This window comes from Gracilinanus agilis, chromosome 1 (assembly GCF_016433145.1).
Source record: "Gracilinanus agilis isolate LMUSP501 chromosome 1, AgileGrace, whole genome shotgun sequence".
Taxonomy (NCBI): domain Eukaryota; kingdom Metazoa; phylum Chordata; class Mammalia; order Didelphimorphia; family Didelphidae; genus Gracilinanus; species Gracilinanus agilis.
In genome coordinates, this window is record NC_058130.1 from 501,191,167 (window position 1) to 501,202,578 (window position 11,412).

The 11,412-nt window shown below is 39.3% G+C and overlaps 1 protein-coding gene across 1 annotated transcript; it reads left to right on the top strand.

Annotated features, from left to right (window-relative positions):
• The first annotated feature begins 628 nt into the window (after positions 1-628).
• On the top strand, positions 629-9,234 carry TCF24 (transcription factor 24). The gene is made up of 2 exons (XM_044682566.1): positions 629-1,018; positions 9,060-9,234. Exons 1-2 carry the CDS (start codon positions 629-631, stop codon positions 9,171-9,173), a joined length of 504 nt encoding a protein of 167 aa, XP_044538501.1. The 3' UTR covers positions 9,174-9,234.
• The last annotated feature ends 2,178 nt before the right edge of the window (positions 9,235-11,412 follow it).

Below are 11,412 nucleotides of genomic sequence, written 5' to 3' on the forward strand. Positions count from 1 at the left end.
TTCTTCAGCCCCGTACATCGCGGAGCTCCTTATCTCAGGTAAAGGGAAGGGCAAGTTCAATGACCTCCCCGAGCCGTTGAGCAACCCCAAGCTCCTGATTACTTTTACCCTAAGGGGGAGAGGAAATGTTCTAGACTCAACGTTTTCACCAAAAGTTTGCCTCTCGCCAAAAGATCCAAACTAAATTGTCTACATTTATCCTTTAAAGCTTCAGTGAGAAATATAACCTGAGATGTTGGGCGGTTTTCTCGTGCCTGGGTAGAATTTTAAATTCAATGTGCAATTCGACTTTTCTCGGGATGCCCAGGCTACGTATTTAAGGGTTGTGTTTTAGGGTATAAGATGGTTCCTGGGTTTACCAGGAAATTGGCGAATTCAGAAACCGTTTCTGAACTGCTGCCTGCTACTAGTTCGCTCGAGGCTGGGAAATAGATGGATGTCCATCTAGGGGCGGGGATGGGGGCTCCAGCAGCCTGTCTCCGTTCCAGTCGCGTTGCCACCCCAGGTCCTGCTCCCCTGGAGGCTGACAGGCAGACGGGGCACTGGCCCCAAGCGGAGCTCATTGCTGTTTCTGTCTGCTTGCAGGTTGTAAGTCAGTCAGGTAAGCTCAGTGCCTGAGAAAACGCCCATGGACTGCGGCAGCAGCGGCTCTGGGAGCATCCAGACCGGCGCCAGCCCGGAGCCCGACCCTCCGCTCCCCACCACAGTCACTTCCAGGGACGCTGGCAGTTCTCCGGCCACGCCTGGGCCGGGGCCCCGGGCAGGGAGTGGGAGACCAGCGGCTGCAAATGCTGCCCGGGAGCGCAGCCGGGTGCAGACTTTGCGGCACGCCTTCCTGGAGCTTCAGAGGACCCTGCCCTCGGTGCCTCCAGACACCAAGCTCTCCAAGCTCGATGTGCTCCTCCTGGCCACCACCTACATCGCCCACCTCACCCGCAGCCTTCAGGACGAGGAGGACGCGCCCTCAGACGCGGGGCTGGGCGCTCTGCGCGGCGATGGCTACCTGCACCCGGTCAAGGTAGGCTCCCGCAGTCCCGGGGCCCATCCAAGCCCAGTCTAATCTAACCCAGTTCGGACCGAGAAACATTTCTTAAACATGTGCTGAATGCAGAGCCCCGTGCCCTGAGCTGGGGGAGAGGCAAAGTTTATACAAGATGTTGCCCCTAAGTCTTGGTCTCGCAACCTGCCGAAATGAAACATTTGACTGTAGTAGAAAGGGGCAAAGTTAAAACTTGTTTGCCAGGCTTCTTGCATATGTGCTTTCTGTATTTTCAGAGCCGGGGGCCCCTGGGTCCCTTTCCCTCCCCTTGGTCACGAGTAATCCTGTTTACGGTCAGCTCTTGGCTGTCAACATACAAGGAAACTGCTGTTGCTTCTGGGATTAGGGATAGTTTGTTAACTCGGTGTTCCTAGGAAGTGATGAATTTGAGCCTCTCGATGGACAGAGGGTTCGAATTCTACCGGCTACCTAGAAACTGTGTGACCATAGCTGAGCCATAACTTCTCAGTGTTTCAGTTTCTTCCTCTGTAAAATGAGGGGAGGACAGGGAAATTTTTGGACTCGATGCTCCCTAAGGTGGCCTCTTGGAGCTTATGCCTTTGCGTTCAAACATCTCCAGCTGCTTGAAAGATGTCTTCCCGACACTCACTGGAGACTTGCCCAGCTCGTCTCTTTCTCATCACCCAATCCCATCCGGTCACTTAATGGGGGATTTGTTTACTTTGTTTTTGTTAAAGAAAGTGTAGTTGGGTACCCTGCCCCAGCCTCAAAGATGTTTGGCTTTGGAAGAGGCTAATAACACTTGTTTTCGAGCAGTTCTCCCATCTCTGATTCCGATTTTTTTGTTGTTGTTGTTGACTTTGGTTTCCAATATGCTTCCGCGATGACCCACAAGTGAATTTATTGGAGGTTTCTAACCTCCACACTTATTTTGTTTTTGTTTTTACCCATCAGCATTATTTGCATCACAGCATTTCCAGATTGCTTCGGTTAGGATGTCTTTCCAATAGTTAAATGGGAATATTACTGTTCGCAAAATCCTAGCTACCTGAGAAAAGTTCCTTTATCTCGTTAAGCACTTTAGAATCCAGAAAACACACAGTTCTTTTGAAAATTAGTATTTCAGTCGATCTCTGCGACAAATTAGGAAAACTACTAGAACAGATGAAAAACTATCCCAGGGTTTCCGGGTGAGAAATTGTCAGTTATTTAAGAATGAGAAGTTGAGATTTTGTGGGAGAGAGAACACCTACACCAGAAGTCCCTATCTTTTTTTCTTTAAAAAGTTTCATTGATGTGTTTTGTTTTTACATTTTAAACATGTACAGATTCTCCACCCCATAAGAGGTCTGGTTGCAAAGTAAAAACGAAAAAACAAAACAAAACTAAAATATAGTGACTTCCTCAGAAAGTGTACATTAACAATCCAAGTCTAGCACTTCTCTTTCCACTTAAAAAAAAAAACAACTGCTTTTAATGACTAGAAATATGTTTTATCCATCATTCCACACCCTATTTCAAAAAAAGGAAAGGAAAACAAATTCCTGGCAACAAATGCAGTGAAACAAAAAACAAATTCCCATACTGTGTATATTCAAAATACATACATATAAGTATATAAGCGTGTGTCATATAACATATATGTCTCATTCTGCATCCAAGATCTATCACTTTGCATGGAATCACAAGATCATTATATTGATCATAGATTTTACAACTTTTTGTTGATCAGTTTATAAAGATCCTCCAAATTTTTCATTTTTATAATAAAGATGTTAAAGTATAAATCAGTTGTCCTCAAAATATGGTCCAGGGACTCTCTGGCTTCCTCAAGATCTTCTTAGAGGGTCTCTGAGGTCAAAATTATTTTCACAATCATACTAAAAAGTTTTAATTTTTACTAAGGCAAATTTTACTAGATAAAATCCACACAAACAAAAAGCTTTTTGGAGTCTACAATAAAATACATTAGTAAAATTCAGATCCTATCATTTTCATTTTTCTAAGCAGGCCTGTAGCTTAAAAAAAAAAATATTTTCACAAAGTAGAAATTCTAAAAGTCATTTACTCCAGACCACTAGTCTTCTACTAATATAGGGGGGAAATGAGTTAATAATTTGGAAGAATTGTGATGTTTATTTATGACATCACTGGACAAACTGGAACATATCCTAGACATATGGGACCAGTCTTTTTCCTCATTTCAAACTTTCTATAGTACAATTGCATTCCCTTGCAAAACCAGCCAAAATAATTCTTTAAGTACTCTAATTACATATCCAAAAAAGACCACAGCTTTTCTGTAAGTTGTGACTAACTTATTATATTCAGACACTGATTAGTACTCTTTCTCTTATTAATTCAATTTTTAAAAATGCTTTTATCCTCATTGACTGACCTTGGAACCAATACACAATATTAATTCTAAGATGTAAGGTAAGGGTTTTTTGTTTTTTTAAGCCTTTACCTGGTTATTTCTCAAAAATATATCTTCTTCATAGATTTTTACCAAAGCCTAATTTTTAAAATTTCAGTTTTCCCATTTTAAATTAAATTCATGGTTTTTAGCCAGTAATTTTTAGAATATTCTATATTTTTCAGTTTATGATTTGGTTCCATGTGTACAGGGACAAGGGAACCAATAAATGATTCATAATGAGATTTTACAATCAGTGAACAGGAACTTAATCTTCCTCTGTGGTCTGTTTAACACCAAGTCCATTAGCAGAGTTCCACCAGAAATAAGTAATGACTGAACCTTTAATGAAAATCATTACAACAATTTAGTAATCATTACAACATTACAAAAGGAGAGCCTCCAACAGGAATGGAGATCTTCTGGTATTGCTGAATTTTGACAAAGCTCAACATGCAAATGAAATGCTCTAAGAGGTTGATAAACTCAAGCCATTTCAGTTTTTAAGTATAGAAACTTGAGATATATTGTTTGTTTAAGGGTGTGTAATTAGAATCTGCTCCCCAGGACTCCCATTCCCAGCATCCCACTTTCCTCCCTACATGTGGGATGCTGGGAATGGGAGTCCTGGGGAGCAGATTCTAATTACACAAGGGGAAGGGGAAGGGAGGCTTGTACCAGGCACAAGCCTTCCAGGAGAGTACAAATTAAAAAGTCATTAAGTTATTCATAAAGGAATTATAACATTACATTGAACTGTTTCCATATTTTACTGTTAGACAAATGGAAATGGCATTTACCATATGCTCTAAAACAAAGTTAATTTTAATATCAAGTACATTTAAATAACAATCAAAACGTATCCACTAAGCATTACCCTGTGCATAGATTCATTCACTGTGATGACAAACATTTCTCTAATGCTTTCTTCCAAACAGTCCTGTGAGGTAGGAAGTGTAGTAAGATAGTCTAAACTGGGGACTTCATTATGAGATCTTTCTTCCACTGTCAGAAGTCTGCAAATCTTCTCATAATAGAATCTGAGATGTCTGTGATTCTGAGAAGTTAAGTGACTTAATAAATAAGTGACTTAAGAAAGATTCTGAAAAGTGACTTTCAGTGGCTACACAGCAAGTATGTGTCAGAACTTGAAGAGGCAGTCCTTGAACCCAAATCAGAACTAGAAGCTGCCACTCTCTTAAGTACAGAATGTCCCCAAAATCTTTAGTGCAGTTTTAAGTTCTAATAGCAAAAAATGGCACTAAGATTTTTGGGTCACCACCCATTATCTCCATTTTAAAAGTGAGTAGTCTGAAGATGGAGAACTTAAATGACTCTCAAATGACTAAAGTAGTGCCAGAGCCAGGAATCTAACAGGTCTCCAAACTCCAGGTTCTGTACTTTCTGCTTTCCACCAGTGGACAAGCTGCCTCTTAAAAGACGTGGAGTGAGGAGTGTACTTGGGTATGTCCTGCTCATCTTCAACAAAAGAATGTTAAGTTCTTGAGACTGTTTCATTCTTTGTATTTGTATACCCAGGATCTAGCACAGTGAGGCACTTAGCAAATAAATGTTTTTTAGATGGCTTTGGTTGTGATTTCTTTCCTCATATAATAATCAGTTGATATTCATGCACTATCTCATTGCTTTGTTATTTTCAGTCATTTTTCACACGTCTGACTCTTCATGACCCCATTTGGGAAATTCTTAGCAGAGATACTGGAGTGATTTTTAAGAAACTGAGGTAAACAGAGTTAAGTGACTTGCTCAGGGCCACACAGCTAGGAAGTGTCTGGGGGTCACATTTGAATTCAGGAAGATGAATCTTTCTGGTGCTCCATCCACTGGGTCACCTACTTTCCCATGCCTTGTAATTAATTTTAGAAAAAACTCAAATTGTTTTCACTTTTGATCTATGTGTCAAATAGTTTTTGTGGCCCTTTAACAGTCATCCTTGATATATGGCAGAAAGGAGTTGGTTTTCCTTTCCTTAATTCATTTGTATTGTTTTAGTAAGGAGACTGCTGAGGTTTGCTGGTTAGCAATAGTTTATTGTTACTAACCTGGCAATTAATTTTGAAATAGGTTCACCCATTCAATAACCATTTACTGAGACTTATTTTGTATTTATACTGTGTTGGGTCTTCCAGAAGTAAAGAAAGGAATGATACAAGTCTCTTTCCTCAAAAAGCGATTGATACATCTGGGAAGAGAAGATAAATAGCTCAATAGCTGTAATACAAAGATGGAAACAAACCAAATTACAGAAGTTCAGAGCAGGGAAATTTGACAGACATATTCAAAATGAACTGCTGTGAGTTTTGGTTTTCAAATATCTTTAAATACACAGCCCAAGCCATTAGCTAGAATACTCAAGGCAATAGGAGTGAAGCAGTTTGCCCAGGGTCCCACAGCTAGGAAGTGTCTGAGGTCAAATTTGAACCCAGAACCTCCCATCTCTAGGCCTGGCTTTCAATCCAATGAGTCACCCAGCTCCCCCCCATGCCTATTTACTTTATATCATTTGAATATCACAATAGCCCTTTAAGAAAGGTAAAACAAATATCTCCACTGTACAGATGAGGCAACCAAGGCTTGCAGAAGTTGTCATTTGTAGTTGTGAAGTGCAACTGATAAGACATGAGCTCAGATTTTCTGTCTTCAAGGGCACTTTTCTTTTCATGATTCCACATTTTTCTGCTGCTGCTTAAAATGATGCTAAATAATTATTTTAAGAGTGAAACCACCTGGTTATTTTAACTTGGTGTTGGTTTTAACTTCGTTTGCTAAAGTAGCCAATTCATAAATGTCTGGTTTGAAGTCTCCACTTTTCTGCCTTATTATCAGTTCAATCAACTAAAAAAAAAGAAAAAGATTTATTAAGCATTTACTATATACCAATCACTTTGCTAAGTACTAGAGTTACAAAGAAAATTAAAAAACAATCCTAGCCCTCATGTTGGGAGACACTGTTGTTCTTTGGTCATGTCCACTCAGTTGTTTTTTTTTTTTTTTTTTTGGCAAAGATACTGGAGTGGTTTGCCACTTCCTTCTCTGGTTCATTTTACACAGTGATTCCCAAAGTGGGCACTACCGCCCCCTGGTGGGTGCTGCTGTGATCCAGGAAAGCAGTGATGGCCGCAAGTGCATTTTATCTTTCCTATTAATTGCTATTAAAATTTTAAAAAATTAATTTCCAGGGGGCTAAGGAATATTTTTTCTGGAAAGGGGGTGGTAAGCCAAAAAAGTTTGGGAACCACTGATTTTACAGATGAAGGAATTGAGGAAAAAAGAGTTAAGTGATTTGCCCAGAAGCACATAACTAGTAAATGTCTGGGGCCACATTTGGACTCAAGAAAACGAGTCTTTCTGACCCAAGACTCCACATTGTATCCACTGTACCACCTAACTGCCCCATCTCAATTTTTTACAGGTAAGGAAAGAGAAGTTGATAGAGACCAAGTGACTTACTTTTCCATGGTCAGACAGCTAGTAAAATATTTGAATCAGGATTTGTATAAAAATAAAGGTCTTTCTGATTCTTTTTTCAGCACCTATATATGCTACCCTAAACTACTTCCTTAAAGCAAAAAAAAAATCTTATCATCACAGTAGTCTATTATATATATATTATATCTGGAAATGTGTAGTACCATTTGTTGCTCCATATGGAATTAATTTTCGTATTTTCATGTATGTTTTTACACTGTAGTAAAATCATGGAAGTTGAGGACACCTTTCCATGATAGTTTTGTGTCATAAATGGAGAAATAATAATTGAATGAACTTTGCGGTGCTCATTCATTGACAAATTTTTATTGACCATAAGCATCTTACTTCTGCTCAGTGATCCCTATTACTATATTTATCATTCTATTTTTAGGTGACATGAAAAAATAACATACCCAGAAAACTCCAAAGATTATAGTTGTGAAAGATACTAAAGGTGTAGATTATTTCAGGTTGCATTACATTGTGGGCAAAATATTTAAGAAGATCTGAATTCGAATCTAGCTTCAGACACTTACAAGCTGTGTAAACTTGGATAATCATTTAATTGATTGCTTTTACGAAAAACAACCCAAAAAATCAGACTTGAATAGATAAGGAAACTGAGACTCAGGGAATTTAGGTGACTTTCTAATAATTAAGACCAATGAGTGTTTGAACTAGAACTCAAATCTAGGTCTTTCTGACTCTAAGGATAGCCCTCTACTGGATCATGCTACCTCATTATATAGTCTATGTGGGCCTTGTAGCTTAAGCTTTTTACTTCACTTTTAAGCCTCTTCAGGATGAGAAGGATTAAATGATATGGTTTGAATGTATTTTTAAAATAGCATTAATAGAAATCAATATAGGTATCGGAATAACATATAGGCAATATCTGAATAATTCTGACATATTTGCCAAAAGATAGAAAATTAATCACTCAGGTGGGTATAAACTCAACAACAGACATTCTGACCTGTCCAATTATACAGATGTTTGCTATCAAGTAGGTAAAAAAATCTAAACGATTTAATTTCTTGTTATGATGGGTTGGCATTGTGGAGATATCATCATGTACAGTTTTTTTTTTAAATTAAAAACCCTTACCTTTCATCTTAGAATCAATATTACATATTCATTCCGAGGCAGAAGAGTGGAATGGGTTAGGCAAGGGGTTTAAGTGACTTGTCCAGGGTCACAAAGTGTCTGAGGCCAGATTTAAACCCAGGAACTCCTGTCTCTGGTCCTGGCTCTCAATCCACTGAGCCACCTAGCTGTCCTCAATGCATAGTTTTAAAAAAAGAGTTGGTGTTTTGTTGGGTTTTGTTGTTGTTTGTCTCTATCTAGTCTTGGCTGGAAGTATGGCGACCACTCATTGGCCAGACCCCAGTGCTGATCAGCACAGAGTTTTGACCTGCTCAGTTTCTGACCTGAACTGTTTTGCCTCTTTTGGGGCAGCCTGGTGGCCCCCCTACTTCTAGAAGACCACCATATTGGTGCCAGACTTGGTGTGGGCACTTAATCACTTTGTTCCTACCAAATTCAAGCAATCCACCAGCCTCAGACTCTAAAGCAGAAGGGATTACAGGCATGGGCTACCCCCGAGTCCTAGACAGTTGTTTTTAAAGCAATGTCTGAACTGAAGTTTTAGACCAGATATAGGGATAGGACCTGGATCTGTGGTTTCATTGGCATAAAGACTTCTCAGAGGAGGAAAGTACCTCTATCAATGCAGGCTGGCACTTTCACTGCAATGTATAAGCTTTGAGAGCTGAGGAGAGCACCAAGGAGTTACACGTCTATACCAAAGGTCATACAGCCAATGCAGAAGCAAGACATGAGGGGAGATCTTCCTGGGGATAAAGCCAGTTCTTTATCTACTACTCCATGCTGTCTCTCAGACCAATAGCAAATATAATGAGATTTTAAATGAATATATCTTGGCACACATCCATAGGTACATTTGTATCTACTATAGTTAGGTTGCTTTTTTAAAATGATAAATATTTGTGCTGAGAAAGTTTTCCAAACTTGACTTTGTTCTTTCAAAGTTATTGAATTGGTCTGTTTATTTCAGTAATCAGTATGCAAATTAAATATATGCTATAAATGCTAACATCCTGAATCTCATTTGAATATTCTTTTTTTTAGAAATGGCCCATGCGATCAAGATTGTACATTGGTGCCACAGGCCAGTTTCTGAGTCATTCTATGTTAGAAGAAAAATCCAACCCCGGAGATGCTTCAGCAGACTCACAACCGTAGGCTCCTTCCTGCTCTGTAATGTAGCAAGAAACTTATATTTATTAGAAATATGTACCCAATCCATATCTGCCCACAATAATAAAGATAAGTTCTAAAGGTTTGTGAGTGATGCCACATGCCGATGCTCAATTTTATGTGTCCAAACTAAGTAGATGTGAAGTTAAATCATTATTCTAATAGTCTTCTGTTCATCGCTAGCATAGTCTTGTATGCTACCTAGCATGTACACTACATAGCATCAATATGTAAATATTTGTATGTGTATGTACATATACACACATTCCGCTAACTGCATTTTATATGACAAATGAAAATCTGGTATGTTTACTTGATAACAAACTGTGTCCACAGTTCACCGACATTCCAATTTTTATGAAGAATGGTTATGAGTTGTGAGTGATCCAGAGAAACATTTCAATCAAATGTGCTATGGAAATCAGTTATTTCAAATATATTTAAAAGGAAAAAATTAATGAGGAAACAAAGATATCCATCTTTAGCTGTTTTCTCCCAGCGAAAACCTACTTTGACAGCACGCTGTATAGGCAAAGCTCCTAGTGACTTCTTGAATAATTTCCTGTCTTTTCCAGTGGTCAAAGTGCCATACAACAGGAATTCTACTTTGTGGCACTGGCTATGTAACATTTCTTCCCTCTTTCCTCTTTGGTATTAAATGTTCCCAAGAACCAACCTGGGTAGTTACAAATCTCCTGGTCCTTTTCCCCCAAGTTACTCCTACAGAAAGAGGTTTGGGATACAGGAGGCCCTGCCTGGGGACCTCCAGTTCAGAATTTCTGGAGAGGCCAGCTCTAACAAATCATGAGATTTTCACTCTTGGAATAAAAGGGCCCTGGGCAAAATTGTGAAATAGGTAAAACTTGTCTTTGGCATTTAACTCCCTCCTCAACCACCCAAAAATAATACTTTAATATTAGGATGTCAAGCAATAGAAGGAAAGATGTTTGGAGAAAACGGTAGTCGTGAGAACCTCTTAAATCATAATTAGCAAAAGATCCCTAAGTCACTTATAATGAGGCAGGCAAGTTCTGTTTAGGTGATTGTCTGGTCTGGGTAGGAAAACCCTAGACATGACCCACTCCTTTGAGGGTGCTGTGAACTTCTTAAAGCACTGCTTTCCTACCACATAGTAAGTACTTAATCATAGTGATTTATTTTAATTAACTAAGCTTAATTTAATAATTTAAACTGATTAATTTAATTTCTTGGTGGATCCCCAGTTTTTAATCTGTGAATTCTTCTGCCAATTTTGTAAGTCAAAATTCATCTAGTCTTTTCATCCTGTGAAATTTTATCCATAATGTCATATTAATTTTCCACATGATATCAGCCCAATAGGCTAGATTGTTGATAGTTTTTAGTATTCAAATTCAGCAAATATGGTCGCAGAATTCTGTACCAAGTCAATAAGCATTTTTAAGTGCTTACTAGTCACTAAATACTGCACCAAACTGGACATATAAATAAATACAACCCAAAAAACAGTCCCTGCCCTCAGTGAGCTTATATTAAAACAGAAGACAGCACAGAAAAGTAAACTATAAAGTAGGTATGAGGGGGGGAGAGAGAGAGAGAGAGAGAGAGAGAGAGAGAGAGAGAGAGAGAGAGAGAGAGAGAGAGGAGGTCCTCTGAGGAGTAGCACAGAATGAAGCCCTGGGAGTCCAAGGCAGGACCTAGAAAGGAATTAAAGTGTGAATTTGACCAGTTGGACACTTTCTTTGACAAGAAGTTTCCTCAAAGAATTGAATGATCAAATGAAGGGGCCATAGAGAGGGGGAGGATGTTCTTCCTAGGTAGAAAGGCTGCTGGATCTTTGTGGAGTAAGACGTCTGAGAGGTAGGAGTAGGGCACAGAGGGTACCAATACTGCCCACTCAGGCTGATCACCTCTTGTGTGTAATTTCCTGTACATGACCCATCCACCTCCTTCTCCATTCATGCATAGCCTCCATAGTGTCTTTTATACACCAAGTGGCTGTGAGTAATAGAATTTGTTACATTCCACCATACAGTTTTCCATCACCTATTGGGGTTTTTTGTACTTGTAACTTCCCAGATTCTGTTTTTCCATGATCTGCTTTACAGGCTCAGGACAAAAACTCTTGGGAGCTATCTAGGCCAGAATAATCCACCATGATATGAGTCTAACCACATGAAATGGCCTCTGAGGTGTCAATGGCCAACCTGCTTCTGGAATGGAGTCAGTGGGATGGTGGGAGCTA